At 44.9% G+C, this 16,295-nt stretch overlaps 1 protein-coding gene across 4 annotated transcripts in view; it reads right to left on the reverse strand.

Moving 5' to 3' along the window:
* Positions 1–11,249: 11,249 nt before the first annotated feature.
* GNG4 (G protein subunit gamma 4) overlaps positions 11,250–16,295 on the reverse strand; it is a 102,214-nt gene continuing 97,168 nt past the window's right edge. For all 4 annotated transcript variants that reach the window (XR_003120184.1, XR_003120183.1, XM_025389820.1 and 1 more), the window contains one exon: positions 11,250–15,772. Coding sequence is in view for 2 of the 4 variants with exons in the window: in XM_025389820.1 (XP_025245605.1) it covers positions 15,644–15,772 (129 nt within the window). In the remaining 2 variants the exon portion in view is untranslated. The remainder of the gene's footprint in view (positions 15,773–16,295) is intronic.

A 16,295-nucleotide genomic window follows, 5' to 3' on the forward strand; every position in this document is an offset into this window, starting at 1 on the left:
TTGAATTCCTTTATTTTGCCCCAGGGATTGGTTTATATGTAAAATCAAATTGAATGAAGTCTAATTTAACTGAAAAAGAAAAAATGAAATAAAATGTACTAAATGATAAGAATTTTACCAAATGATTTGGAAAGAACAGCTAGAGAGAGAATGAATACTTGTATGCACACCTGGCCATGGTAATAATAGGTCTCTTTTCTCATGGAAACACTTCAGATACTCCCTACTCCTAATAACAGGCCTTATGCGTGAACTAAATGGACCGCGTTACCTTCGTGTTTCATGGGACAATGTTTCTTTCCTCTTCAAGCTGTTCTTTCACTTCTTAGCAGCAGTGGCCCTCCCCTGGCCTTAATTACCACAATTAAACCAGTACACAGCTACACTGTGTGAAGGTGCGTTTACAGAATGCAGGTGCTTTTTGATTTTTAAATGGCAAGAAAATATAACAATATTACGAAGTCAACAGTGTGCACATTTCAGCCTGGGAGACAGAGCAAGACCCTATCTCAAAAAAAAAATAGTGTGCTTTCATGGTTTACTAGTAGCTGCTTTTTTTCTCCCCTTTTCTTGAGACAGAGTCTCTGTTGCCTAGGCTGGAGTGCACATTATGAGTAATTAGTGAGTAATTAATAATTGTTATTAACAAGTGTGTTTTGTGGGTATTGACCATTAGTGTTCTTCTAGTTGAAGTACAACGATGGTTTTTCATGTTATTTGTCATAGTCCATGTGGGAATAGTGGCATATTCTATATTTCTGTTAAGTGTCCTTTTGGTTATAGGGTTTGTAGGTTTGTCTTTGAAACCTTCTTCTATTTATGGGGGCCTAGGGCTAATTGTTAGTGGTGCTGTAGGTTGTGGTGCTGTAGGTTGTGGTATTGTGTTGACTTTTGGTGGGGCTTTTGTGGGGTAGATAGTCTTTTTGATTCACTTGGGTGGCTTGATGGTTGCTTTTGGCTATACCATGGCGATGGCTGCTGAGGAATATCCTGAAACGTGAGGGTCAAGTATTGACATCTGACGGGCTTTACTATTAGGACTATTAATGGGGTTGGTGTCGGTTTGGTGACTAGTTGAGTGTGATAGGGTGGGGGTCATGATGGATTTTAATAGTGTAGAGAGTTGGATGATTTTGAGGGGGAGGGAGTGGGGTTGTTGTGTGAAGATTCTGTGGATGTGGCTGCCTTGTATAGTTACGGGTGTTGAACAGTGGGAGTTGCTAGTGGATCATTATTTGTTAGTATTTATGTTGCGATTGAAATTACTCGGGGTAATATATTAGACAATTAGGAGTAGGGTTAAAAGGGATGGGATTAAAAAAGTGAGAAGGTAGAGTTTAATTAGGCCTTTTTGAGTAGAGATGGAACAGAGGCTGAAATTGGGGTTTGTGAAACGGTCTTTGTTATACACCTTTCTAGCCAAATTAGGTCTAATAGTAGTGAAGCCAGATTTTGGCTTGTGGATAGGTTTGAGTTGGGGGTTGTATGGTGAATTGTGACTGAATAAAATCCTAATATATTGGAGAAGTTGAATGTCTACAGTGGATATTTTAGTTTAAGGTTATTAGTTATAAGATTAAGCTCCATTGCTAGTAAGAAGCCTAAGGTGGTCACACCTAGGGCTGTGAGCTTCAAGTGGAGTGATATGGTTGTTTTGGGGGGATGAAGCAGGAATAATACTGTTGGTGATGAGGAATCCCGCGAAGATGCTGCTGATTGTTAGGTGTTTAATTGAGTTAATTAGGAAGGGGTTATTTTTGTTAATAATAACCAGAGTCATGAAGCAAGGTTGCCCTATTAGAGCGAAGAAAATAATATGGGTGCTGTAGACAGCTGTCAAGGAGGTGGCAATAAGCATAACAGAAAGGGCTCAGGCGTTGGTGTATGATGTGTTTGTGGTTTCGATGATGAGGTCTTTGGAGTAAAAGCCTGTGAGGAAAGGCATACCTGTAAGTGCAAAGCTGCTGATAATAAGGGAGGAAGAAGTGAGGGGTAGAGTCTTGAATAGCCCTCCTATTTTTCGGATGTCTTGTTCATCACTGAGGTTATGGATGAGGGACCCTGAACATATAAATAATATAGGTTTGGAAAACGCGTGGGTGCAGATGTGGAGGAATGCTAGATGCGGCTGATTAGTGCCAATCGTGACTATTATAAGTCCTAACTGGCTCGAGGTGGAGAATGCTATGATTTTTTTTTGATGTCATTCTGTGTTACGGCACAGATTGCTGTGAATAAGGTAGTAATAGCCCCCAGACATAATGTAAAGGCTTGGAATGATATGTTATTTTCTGCTAAAGGGTAGAAGCAGATGAGCAGGAATACTCCTGCTACAACTGCAGTGCTGGAGTGGAGTAGGGCTGGGACTGGGGCTGGGTCTTCTATGGCAGATGGGAGTCAGGGATGGAGGCCGAATTGAGCTAACTTTCCCGCTACTGCCAAGAGAAGGCTAATTAATGGAAGGGAGTTGGGGGTAGGGTGTAGAATAAATGTTTGTTGAAATTCTCACGTGTTGGAGGACAGGAGGAATCATGCTATAGCTGAAATAAAGCCAATATTGCTGACACGGTTGTACAGAACTGCTTGGCTGCTGTATTAGCATCTGCTTGGCCGTACCATTGGCCAATTAGTAAGAAAGACATGATTCCTATGCCTTCTCATTCAATAAAGAGCTGAAAGAGGTTGTTGGCGGTAGCCAGAATTAATATTGTGATAAGGAAAATAAGTAAATACTTATTAATAAATACTTATTAAATCAAAATAAGTATTTGAACAATTGATTTAATGTTAGGGTCTGAGTTTATATGTCATATTGAGAATTCTATAATAGATCAGGTAACGAATAGTGTTACTGGGATAAATATTGTGGAGAATTAGTCTAGCCTGAAGCTTAGTGAGAGTTTGAGAGTTTGGATTGTCATTCAGTGTCAGTCTGAGATAATGACTTCTTGGTCTGTGCATATCAACATTGTTGTAGGGATGAGGCTAATAATGAAGGCGCATGCGATAGATATTTTTACGTAATTTGGTATGAACCTTTTTGGCGGGGGTTGGTTAAGGTAATGGGAATCCATAAGATTAAGGGGATTAGGGATGTTATAGCAGTGGAAGAACACATGTTTGTTGCTTTTATTTGGAGTTGCACCAATGTTTTTGGCTCCTAAGACCAACAGATGACTCTAATCCTTTAAAAGTTGAGAAGTCATGTTGTTAGGCATGGGAGCATGAGTCAGCAGTTCTTGCATACTTTCTTGGTAGGTAAGTTGCAGGCTTCTATTATTAGATCTACAATCTAATGTTTTGGTTAAACTATAGCTATAGCATGCAAACCCCATAATAATTTTAGGGTTTAAGGATAATAGGAAGATAGACACAAGATGTATAAGTATTAATGTATTTTCTCATGTAAAGGAAAGTTTAATACTGTTAATATAATATGCAAGCATCCCTCGTTGTGTTGTGATTAGCATATTTAGGGAGTAAGGGGCTGTAACTAGTATATTAAGTCCTATAAGCATAATAGTGATATTAGATCAGGAGAATGAGGCCATAGTCACAAAGAGTTCTACTAGATTAATGGTATGGGGTAAGGTTAGTAAGATTTGCTAGAGGTCATCAAAAGGCTATTAGCGGAAGCAGTGTTTGAAGGCCTTCGGTAAGTAATAGGGTTTGCCTATGGACCCACTCGCAGTTTGAATTTGCTAGGCAGAATGGTAAGGCTGAAGCGAGTCCATGAGCAATTAGAAGGGTGACTGCACCTGTTAAGCTTCAAGGGCTCTGAATAAGGATAGCCATGATAACAAGTGCTATGTGGCTTACAGAGAAGTAAGCAAAATGTGATTTTAGATCAGTTTGTCATAGACAAATAGAGCTTGTCAACTATCCCTTATAGGGACAGTATGAGGAATGGGTATGCTCTATGTTCTGTTAGGGAATTGAGGATAAGAGTAAGTCGTATTATACCGTAGCCACCTAGCTTTAGGAGTACTGCTCCAGGTACTATTGAGCCCGCAATAGGAGCTTCTATGTGGGCTTTGGGGAGTCATAGGTGAAATCTGTATAAAGGTATTTTTACTATAAAACCTATGATACAGGCTAGTCATATAGGATTGTCGGATCAGAAGGCTAAGAGCTCTTGGGTAGTAAGTATTATTACTAGCATGTTTAGTGAGCCTGAGGTATTTTGAGTATAAACAAGTGTTACAAGTAGAGGAAGGGATCCTACTAGTGTGTAAAATAAGAAGTATGAGCTTGCATTGAAGCGTTCTGGTTGGTTGCCTCAGTGGGTGATGATAATTAGGGTAGGAACTAGTGTGGCTTCAAAGGGGATATAAAATATAATTAGTTCTGTGGCTGTGAATGCTCTGATTAAAAAAGTCAGTAGGGAAATCAATATAGAAATATAGAGCTTTTTTCCTGGGGGTGATTCATTGGACAGGTGATAGTGGCTTGCTAGAACTGTAAGAGGCAGTAGACAGGCTATTAAGATCAGAAGGGGTGACGTCAGTGGGTCAGAAGAGAAAATTAATGAGAGGTTGTACAGGTTATCGTTGAATTGGTTAAAAAATAGTAGGCTGGGCTGGGCGCAGTGGCTCATGCCTGTAATCCCAGCACTTTGGGAGGCCAAGACAGGTGGATCACGAGGTCAGGAGATCAAGACGATCCTGGCTAACATGGTGAAACCCTGTCTCTACTAAAAATACCAAAATATTAGCCGGGCGTAGTGGCGAACGTCTGTAGTCCCAGCTACTCGGGAGGCTGAGGCAGGAGAATGGCATGAACCCGGGAGGCTGAGCTTGCAGTGAGCTGAGATCACGCCACCGCACTCCAGCCTGGGCAACTGAGCAAGACTCTGTCTCAAAAAAAAAAAAAAAAAAATAGTAGGCTGATGAGGCTGATGAGCAGGCAGTGAATAACCATGTTGATTCAGATTACAGAATTTTTAGAGAATCATGTCATTGGTAACAGTATAATTGTTGGAATAATAATTTTTAGCATTGAAGTAAATTTAGATTTTGTATGTAATCCAGGCCCTATGTGTTGGAGATTGAAACTAGTAAGGCAAAGCCCACTGCGGCTTCGCAGGGAGCAAATACTAGGAGGACGACGGGTATTATAGGTGCTAGAGTGAAATGTATGTTTAAAGCTATGAGAGTATTTATGATAACTATCGATAGCATTATGCCTTCTAGGCATAGCAGGGATGATACTAGGTGGGATCGATAGACTAATATCTCTGGCAGTGATATGGTGTATGCTAATAAGGGCATTTGGTAAACATGGTCTATCACAATCTAATGAGTAAAAATCATTTATTTTGACTTAAACTGTTTACTGATTCATCTCGGTCTAATCCTTTTTGGGCTCATTCATAAGTCAAGCCTAGGATTAAAATGGTAACTAGTATAAGGACCGTGCTGATTATTAGTGTCAGGTTGGTTGTTTGAAGGGCTTATGACAGGGGTAGTAGGAGAGCGATCTGAGTCAAAAAGGAGGAATGTGATGGTTACTAGGAAGAATTTTACGGAAAAGAGGAGGCAGGCAGAGGCTACTGTGTCAAATCTGCATTCATAGGGACTGGATTTTTCTATATAAGTATTATGTTGTGGGAGCCAAAATGCGATTATTATTAGTAGTAGGGCCAGTAAGGTGTTGGTTGCTAGGGCTAGTGTCAGGTTGATTACTCTCTTTTGGATATTATTGAAACTAATTGATTGGAAGTCAATGGTACTGTTTACACTAAAAGAGTAGGATCCTCATCAGTAGACAGAGATGTATAAGAATAGTCATTCTACATCTACAAATCAGTCCATATCAGACGGCGGCTTCAAAGCCAAAGTGGTGGCTGGATGGAAAGTGGAATTTTAATTGACTGAGGGGGCGGATAGTGAGAAATGTTGATCCAATGATAATGTGAAGTCCATGAAAGCCTGTGACTGTAAAGAACACTGAGCCGTAGATTCCACTGGAAACAGTAGAGGTTGTGCAGTGGTGCAATCTCAGCTCACTACAACCTCCGTCTCCCGGGTTCAGGCAATTCTCCTGCCTCAGCCTCCCAACTAGCTGGAATTACAAGCACGCGCCACCATGCTGGCTAATTTTTGTATTTTTCTTAGAGACAGGGTTTCACCATATTGGCCAGGATGGTCTTGAACTCCTGACCTCAAGTGATCTGCCTGCCTTGGCCTCCCAAAGTGCTGGGATTACAGGCATGAGCCACTGTGCCTGGCCTTGTATTTTTTCTTTAAATGAGATATGGAGGAGATGAGAGCCTTTTGGTTCTATTTTTTTTTTTTTCTTTTTTTTTGAGACTTTTTTGAATATCACTCTTGTTGCCCAGGCTGGAGTGCAATGGCGCGATCTCAGCTTACCGCAACCTCTGCCTTCCGGGTTCAAGCGATTCTCATGCCTCAGTCTCCTGAGTAGCTGGGATTACAGGCACACGCCACCATGCCTAGGTAATTTTGTATTTTTAGTAGAAACGGGGTTTCTCCATGTTGGCCAGGCTGGTCTTGAATTCCCGACCTCAGGTAATCCGCCTTCCTCTGCCTCCCAAAGTGCTGGGATTACAGGCGTGAGCCACTGTGCCTGGCCGAGACTTTTGGTTCTTCAATGCCTCAGGCTGACAACAGGCAAGGTAGTGGTGTTGTCAGGTGGACTGATTCAAATTTAAATTCAGTCACTTAGTAGTTGTCTAACGTCTGGCACGTTAGTTAATTTGAATTCAGTTTCTTTTCTTTTCTCTGTTTCTCTTTCTTTGAGACAGCATCTGTCTCTGCTGCCCAGGCTGGAGTGTAGTGGCATGGTCTCAGCTTACTGCAGCCTTGACCTCCTGATCCCATGTGATCCTCCTGCCTCAGCCTCCTGAGTTGCTGTAACTACAGACATGCATTACCATGCCTGGCTAATTTTTAAATTTCTTGTAGAGATGGGGGTCTTGATGTGTTGACCAGGCTGGTCTTGAACTTCTGAGCTCCAGCAATCTGCCCACCTTGGCTTTCCAGAGCACTGAGATTACAGGTGTGAGACACTGCACCCAGCCTAAACTCAGCTTCCTCATATTTATATGAGGAACATACATCTACCAAATGAAGATAAAGAATATCATAATTCAATTTTGTAAGGATTAAAAAACTTAACTCCTGGCTGGGCACGGTGGCTCACGCCTGTAACCCTAGCACTTTGGGAGGCCGAGACAGGCAGATCATCTGAGGTCAGGAGTTCAAGACTGGCCTGGCCAACATGGTGAAACCCCATCTCTACTAAAAATACAAAAATTAGCCGGACATGGTGGTGTGCGCCTGTAATCCCAGCTACTTGAGAGGCTGAGGCAGGAGAATCGCTTGAACCTGGGGTGTGGAGGTTGCAATGAGCCGAGATTGTGCCACTGCACTCCAGCCTGGGTGACAGAGCGAGACTCCATCTCAAGGGGGAAAAAAAACGTTAACTCCTTTGCTCAAGACCTGGCACATGTTTGCACTCAACAAATATTGGTTCCCCTGCCCCCTTTCCTTGGTTACTATTTCAGTCTTCTAAGGGTTCATTCATACCCCTAAGGAGAAGCACTTAGTGTCAAGAAAGGACTAGTAGTAACTTTCATGCCTTTATTCAGATAATACTTTCTGATTGCTATCATGTTCCAGATGATATGTTCGGTGCTGGGAATGAGTAAAACCTATAAACCAAGTGGTATCCAAGACAAATCTCAACCAATTTAGAAAGTTTATTTTGCCAGGGTTAAGAACACACCCATGACACAGCCTCAGGAGGTCCTGATGACATATGCCCAAGGTGGTCGGGGCACAGCTTGATTTTATACGTTTTAGGGAGACATGAGACATCAGTCAATATATGTAAGATATACATTGGTTCAGTCCAGAAAGGCAGGACAACTCAAAGTGGGGAGGGGGCTTCCAGCTCCTAGGTAGATAAGAGACAGACTATTGCATGCTTTTGAGTTTCTGATTAGCCTTTCACTGAATAAACCGTTTACAGCAGGGGTCTCCAACTCCCAGGCCACAGACCAGTACGGGTCTGTGGCCTGTTAGGAAGCAGGAGGTGAGCGGCCAGTGAGCATTGCTGCCTGAGCTCCGCCTCCTGCCAGACCTGTGGCAGCATTAGATTCTAATAGGAGGGTGAACCCTATGTGAACAGTGCATGGGAGGGACCTAGGTTGCTCCTTATGAGAATCAAACGCCTGATGATCCAAGGTGGAACAGTTTCATCTGAAACCATGCCCCCCACCCCGCATGCATGGAAGAATTGTCTTCCACAAAACCAGCCCCTGGTGCCAAAAAGGTTGGGGACTGCTGATTTACAGGAATAGTCACTTATGCCTACTCTGGCTTAGTGAAACAATAGGGCAGAGCAAGCAGATCGGATGTGCATTTGTCTCACATGAGTAGAGGGATGACTTTGACTTCTGCCTGTCCTTTGTCCGCAAGGAATTTCCTTGTGGGCAAATTGTGAGGGAGTGCGTGGGGGTTGGGGGACTGGTGGTGGGGGTGGTGGTGTGTATGTAACTATCTTATTTAGGAATAGAGTGGGAGACAGGTTTGCCTGAGGCAGTTCCCAGCTTGACCCTTCCCTCTGGCTTAGTGATTTTGGGGAGATTTCTTTTCCTTTCACAGCCAGAACCCCGGGCCTCAGAGGCTTTATGGCATCGTGGGGGAGACAGATCTTCTTTGAGTCATCACTTACACAGATGTCAAACTGCAACCACAACAAGGGCCTCAAAGGAGAGCCTCACAGTGAATAAGAACCTAGAGATAGATTGGACCTCGTCAGAGAGGTCAGAGAAGGCTTGAGTCTTCAGTGATGCTTGAGTCAAGATCTACCAAATCAGTCTATCTGGCAAAGAGAGGAGGGAAGAGTGTGCCAGGCAGAGGAAGCTGCAGGTGCAAAGGCCTTGTCCAGCAGGGAGCTGGAATCATGGTGGGCTTGAATCATGGCCAGTGGGGATGGAGCACAGGGTTCTCGGGGGAGTGAGGTGTGAAAGGGATGCTGGAGAGTAAGTAGGAGTCAGGGCAGGCAGGGCCTTGGAGGCCACCCTGGGTCACTAGGGAATCTTTGAAGTAAGTGGTTACAATACCAGCATGCAGTTAATGATCGTATGTGGGTTTGAACATTTACAAGTTAGTACATTATGTATAGCTGAAACTGAATCAAGTTGTGAGGGTTTTCCTAGAAACCAGATGGAATGCAGGATGGTACTAATGTGTCGCTGGCTTGTCCACACATCAACAAAAGTATTAAAACTGGGCAGATGCCCAGCTCATCCTCTACCTTTGCTGCTCTGGGCCTACATCCTGAGGATGGCAGAGCACATCCTGTGCCACCCAGGAGATGTGGCTGGAAGCTGGGGGTTAGAGGGCATCCTCTGATCTTTCATGAAAACAGCCCATGGCAGGGCATGGTGGCTCCCACCTGTAATCCCAGTGCTTAGGAGGCAGAGGTGGGCCAGGAGTTCAAGACTAACCCAGGCAATATAGTGAGACCCTGTCTCTACAAAAAAATAAAAATAAAAATAAATTAGCCTGGCGTGGTGGCGTGCACCTGTAGTCTCAGCTACTCAGGAGGCTGAGGCCGGAGGATCGCTTGAGCCCAGGGACTCGAGGCTGCAGTGAGCTGTGATGGCGTCACTGTACTCTGCCTGCACAACAGAGTGAGATCCCATCTCAAGAAAAAAACAACAAAACAAAAAACCTCGCCCATGACCTGGTGTCTTACCCCGTGAAGAGCTGAGGAGATGTAAGTGTGAATAATTCTGTCTAATGGATTGCTATCATCCATGTTCTTCTCAGTGTTACAGAACAGGGGTCCTGATCCAGACCTCAGGAGAGGGTTCTTGGATCTCACGCAAGAGAGAATTCAGGGCGAGTCTGCAGTGCAAAGAGAAAGCAAGTTTATTAAGAAAGTAAAGGAATAAGAGAATGGCTACTCCGTAGACAGAGTAGCCCCGCGGGCTACTGGTTGCCCATTTTTATGGTTATTTCTTGATGATATGCCAAATAAGGGGTGGATTATTCATGCCTCCTCTTTTTAGACCATATAGGGTAACTTCCTGATGTTGCCATGGCATTTGTAAACTGTCATGGCGCTGATGGGAGTGTAGCAAGGAGGACAACCAGAGAGGTCACTCTTGTGGCCGTCTTGGTTTTGCTAGGATTTAGCCAGCTTCTTTACTGCAACCTGTTTTATCAGTAAGGTCTTTATGACCTGTATTTTGTGCTGACCTCCTATCTCATCCTGTGACATAGAATGCCTTAACCATCTGGGAATGCAGCCCAGTAGGTTTCAGCCTCATTTTACCCAGCCCCTACTCAAGATGGAGTTGCTTTGGTTCACACGCCTCTGACATCAGATCAGTGTTGCTTGTTATTACTCTTATTATTTTCATCTCAAATCTGAAGAGTCACCAGAACAAACTTCCTTCTGCCCTTTGGTTTGCTCGCTCCCCTGGCTCCCAGCAGCAGGGGGGCTGCTGACAATGGGCAGATTTGTGGTTGAGTTCCATGGGGGCTGGAGCTGAGGATCAGAGGCAAGCCCTTTTGACTCATGTCGTGGGGTCCCAGCGTGAAACTGCTCTGTGATTGCTCTGGAACTCAACAAGCCAGAGCTGCCACAGGGAGATGGCAGAGGCTGCTTGGTAGCTGAGAACAAGAGAGATGCCTTAGGAGATGCTCAGAAACAATCCGAGGTTCAGAAGCAGGGCCAGAGCCCCCAGGGATGTGAGCAGAGTGGCTATCAGTGTTCCAGCCCCAGTGTATTAACACCTATGGGCTGGGTGACCTGGGCATCTGAGCTTGCATTCAGAGGTGTCATAGATGAGCCCCCTGGGGCCTATGCTGCAGCTCCCTCCCCAACGGTGGTGTCTGATGACAGGGTTTTGCAGCAGGCCATCTCCTCCATCCATTCCTGATGGTCAGAAGGCGGGAGAGCCTGAGAGGACAACATCTCCATCATCACATGGGAACTCCCAGGGGGATCCCTCACTGTCTTCCCGAAAGACACAAATTCCACAGAGTTTGCGCATCTTGTTCACAGGGCCCCACCTGCGTGGTGCTGATGGCCTATTCTCCATCCAGATAGCTAAGGATCATAGTTGGTACTTTAAAATGATGTCAAGCATGCTCTTAAAATGCCCCACTAGCGATGCTAGTTATCATTAATGTAATGTTAATGGTATCTAAAGAGGAGTAAAAATTTGAGCAAAGTGCCAAGAAAAAAAAAAAAAGTAGGATTCTTGATTGCAAGTCACAAAGCCCAACTTTTTATTAAAGTATAACATACACACAGAAAAGTGCCCACATCAAAAGTGTACAGCTCCAAGAATGTCCACAAACGGAACGCACCCAGGTAACCGGCAACCAGATCAAGAAACAGGACATCCCAGAAGCAGCCACCACCTCATGTCCCTCTTCCGGTTACTACCTTCTTAGGACTGATCTCTACTTGCAACCACAAGGATGAGTTTTGGGTTTTATACTTTATATAATTGGAATCCTATGGTGCATTTTTGCCTTATCTTGTTCACCACTAGGTTGGTGAATACACTCCAAGCTGGGGGTGGAGTTGCAGCTCATTCCCATTGCAGTCTGGGATTCCATCGTGTGAATATACCCTAATGTGCTCATCCAACCAACATGGGCATTTGGGTGCTTTCCCGTTTGGGGTTATTATGGAGAGAGTTTTTGTGAAGATTTAGGGCGTTTCTCTGGATGAACACATGTACACACTTCTGTTGGGTATACACCTAGGGGTGGGATTGTTAGGTCATATATATTTACATCCAACTCAGGCTATTTCATGAAAGAATAAGGAATGTACTGGAAGGAGTTTGCTGGCTCAAAGAATTGACAGAAAACTAGAAGGGAGATCTGTAGGAAGATAGGTGGAGGCAGAGACAGCTCAGTAAGTCCAATAAGTGGAGCAGAAATGACATTCCCAGGACGCTGCCATCCCTGGACATTGCTACCAGTGGACACACCATCCCTTCAGCCTGCCAGCCCTAGACACCTGCCTTACTGGATGACTACCAACCCCGGACCACGGTGACTTCCTTGAAATGAGTCTCAGCATCCCTTCATTTCTGTGTCACATTCTCCAGGCTCATAGCCCCAAGCAAGGGTCCAGGTAGTCCACCCCAGGTCAATGACCACTTCCCGACTGGTATGGGGCTGGAAGCAGGGTGTGCCTGAGAGACAGGGAATACCTCCCTTCTTCAGCTTCCACAGTGGGTACTACACACCACTAAGGTTATATCTAAGGCATGATGTCCCTGCTATAGGAAGGGAGGGGAGATGCTGGACGGTTAAGCTGAAAACACAAAAATGACAACTGTCCTCACAGCTGCACTCCATAATGCAAGCAGGCTTTATTCCATTCATCTTCCACTGACAGAGTCGGGGAGCTCAGTGACATGTCTGTGGATCTCATAGCTCATGTGCAGAAATCTGCATCTAAGAAGAGGGAGCTAGGCCAGGTGCGGTGGCTCATGCCTGTAATCCCAGCACTTCGGGAGGCCAAGGCGGGCGGACCACTTGAGGTCAAGGGTTTGAGACGAGCGTGGCCAACATGGTGAAACTCTGTCTCTACTAAAAATACAAAAATTAGCCAGGTGTGGTGGTGGGTGCCTGTAATCCCAGCTCCTCGGGAGGCTGAGACACGAGAATCGCTTGAACCCAGGAGGTGGAGGTTGCAGTGAGCCGAGATTGCGCCACTGCACTCCAGCCTGGACGACAGAGCAAGACTGTCTCAAAAACAAAAAAAAGAAGTGGAAGCTGGGTTCACGACCACTCTAGGAAGGGTGACCCATCTCAAAATGACATAAGTCTGGAAGAGGTGCAATCAAAGGACAGAAAAGCATCTCATAGGGGGAGGTAAGGAAGAGAGGAGGAAAAGGAAAAGGAGAGAGAACAAAAGGGAGCCTGAATCTGGAGGGACGGGACATGTAAAAACAACGCAGAGGAAGTTTGGTGGAAGAGGAAAGCAGCATTTTTTTGACCTGATTTTGATGCTCTCTGTGCTGTCCCACTTTCTCAGCTTCTCTGATGTGCTTTTGTGACTTGTGCTTTGCTTCGTCGGGTTAATGATGTTGGCGTGAACCACAGAATAAAGAGATCCTGGTCATAAACTGCACTATCAAAGGATCTGAGGTCTTAGCGTCACATCCAGCATACAATTCTGCTCTAGTTTGAGCATCTTAACAACACTGATATTATCAGTGAGCTGATAATGAAACTCAGAATGGGTTTTAACAAAAGAAGCAAGGAATAAAAATGTCCTAAATCCATTTACGAGGGCAGCAAGTCATTAATTGATCTGAAAATTATATGTGCCTCTTTGCAGGCAATTTTATTCATCCAACAGAACCATGGTCTCTTTGAAGTCATCCATTCTTCCCTATATTATACCATGGCATTTAGTACATTTATTTGTTTTAAATGATAATCAGAGCTTTCATCTATGTCGCATCTCTGTTTCCTCTCAGACAGAAAGGCAGGATAATTACCATTAAGCCCAATTTGCAGGTTAGAACATTTCAGGCACACAATGGCCTGCTCTGTATCACACAGCAAGTCTTGGTCAGAACTAGGGAAACAGGCAGTTTCCAAATAAACAGAATAGAACAAACTTAGACAAAGAGCTCTGCTCCCACAGTGTATTCTCCTCTTTCATCGGGGTCATATGAGTTTGGTTTAGGTAGGGCCTTCAGGTTGATCTTAGACAATCCAAGAGCTAATTCATCAATGTCTAGCCTTTCCTTGGGGCATCCATGAATCACCTTCCTTAAACTGCCAGAATTCGGCTTCCTCCTGGTGAACGTGGGAAGTGAAGTGTGCCATGGGTTGGTGCAAAAAAGGTGTTTGCTTCACGGTGTGCAGTTAAGATAGTTTGCGGGTCTCCCTACCTGCAAACAGGTAGACCTGGAAGGTAGCACAGTTCAGGGGGCTAAGGGAACTCTGGGGCCGGGCTGCCTGCCCTCAAACCCCAGTTTTTCTTCTTACCATGTGTAACCTTGGGCAAACTACATAAACTTTTTGTGCCTCAGTTTCCCCTCACTCTAAAACAGACATATGGCCGGGTGCACTGACTCACACCTATAATCCCAGCACTTTGGGAGGCCGAGGTGGGCAGATCACTTGAGGCCAGGAGTTGGAGACCAGCCTGGCCAACATGGTGAAAGCCCGTCTCTACTAAAAATACAAAAATGAGCCAGGTGTGCTGGCCTGCGCTTGTCATCCCAGCTACTAGGGAGGCTGAGACATGAGGATCATTTGAACCTGGGAGTGGAGGTTGCAGTGAGCTGAGATTGTGCCATTGCATTCCAGCCTGGGCAACAGAGCAAGACTCTGTCTCAAAAAGATGAATAAATAAAATAAAACAAAACAGACATGCACTTATGGTATTTATTGTTGGAAGATTAAGTACCTTAATGCACACCAATGCTCAGATGACTAGGGGGCACACAGGGGGCTGCTGTCACCATGACTCATTCCTGCAGAGGAGGGACTGCCCTAGTAAAACCCCAGCGGGCCCAGCGCTGTGTCCAGAACAGGTGCTTATATTACTGCAGCCCACAATGGAACTACTAAGTAGGAGCCAAAAGAGGAGGGAGCAGGAAGAGGTGGCATTTGGAGAGGGGAGACTGCACCCACAGGTCTGCTACAGCATATCAACGGCATGGGGTACTTTTACAGTCAAGTTGACTTCAGTGTCTGCCCACCATCTATCTTTGCAGGACCACTGAAACAAGGGACATCCACCATGGCCCCGGGAGGATACGTTAAGAAAACCATTCCACGGCTGGGCGCGGTGGCTCACGCCTGTAACCCCAGTGCTTTGGGAGGCTGAGGCGGGTGGATCACAAGGTCAGGCATTTGAGACCAGCCTGACCAACATGGTGAAACCCTGTCTCTATTAAAAATACAAAAAATTAGCTGGGCATGGTGGTGCATGCCTGTAATCCCAGCTACTCAGGAGGCTGAGGCAGGAGAATCACTTGAACCCAGGAGGTGGAGGTCGCAGTGAGCTGAGGTCGCACCACTGCACTCCAGCCTGGGCAACGGAGCGAGACTCTGTCTCAACACCACCACCACCACCACAACAACAACAACAAACAAAAGAATCCTGTGGGTTGTCTTTTCACTAGGATGATGGAAATGCAGGAACTAGAGAACCTCTGCAGCTGCTTTCTCCAGGAAAGGAGATGAGAACGTTATATGTTTCAGTTGGCCAAAATGCTCTAATTTGATACTGAATATTGCAAATAAGAGATATTTAGGCATTTTTTTTTTTAAATAAGTTATCCCCTGAAATGTATGAATATGATATACACTTGAAATTGATGTTTAAAAATTTTAAACTCTTAACTCCAGACTTATTTTTACATGGCACATTTGTTATTTGGCTATAAAAATTTTGATTTTCTTTGCCACTAATGAAAATAACATGAAAATGAAAAGGAAAAAAATGAAATTGAATGCCACGAAGAAAACAGATGAAAACATAAGACAAGCCCTGGCCACCATTGGCTGGGCAGGGATGGGTGTTGGTCTCACTCCCTAAGGCTTAGAGCATGCATGGTCTCTACAGGGGACTTTGAAGGTCAGAAAAGGAGGCGTTTTCGCCACACATGAAGTTAGAGAATGGTACAAAAGAACTTCTTCTCGCGAAAGGGGTTTTCTGACGCAGGCACTGGAATGATGAGAGGGTCTTCCCGCACGTGAGCTTCACAGTAGGCCAGGAGGTCCGCAGCTGCCTGGGAGACCTATGAGGGCACAGAGCACAGGCATTTGGTTAAAGGCCCCTTCGCAGTGTGGGTCCGGGGAAGAGGTGTCCACGTAGAGTGAGGATAAGCCCTAGGATAGGCTTTATAGTGCGCACAGCCTATGACAAGGTCATGCCCAGGCTGGAGGGAGGGTTCGTACAAACCCAGGAGACTGGTTCGAAGTGTGCCTCCAAGAAAGGGAGGCTGCCCTTGCAAGGCAGGTCAGCATGGAGACAGGAATAAGGGATGGCAGGAGGCTCAAACAGCCTTGCTATACTTTTGAGTAGGTGAGGAGTGGAGGCTCCAGGACAGTAGTCTCACAATGACTTTGCTAAACCGTTTCTGGAAGAATAAAGCAGAAGGCAGCCCCTGGCCAAGCCAGTGTGATCATATTTATTATCATTATTAGTGGTTTTATTGCAATCCACTCTTGTGACCAACACAGAGAGACACTTCATCCTCCCCAACAGAACTCATATTTAGCTATGTTTTAGAAGCATACATATTTTATTTTTATTTATTT

The sequence above is a fragment of the Theropithecus gelada genome, chromosome 1, assembly GCF_003255815.1.
Source record: "Theropithecus gelada isolate Dixy chromosome 1, Tgel_1.0, whole genome shotgun sequence".
Lineage (NCBI taxonomy): Eukaryota > Metazoa > Chordata > Mammalia > Primates > Cercopithecidae > Theropithecus > Theropithecus gelada.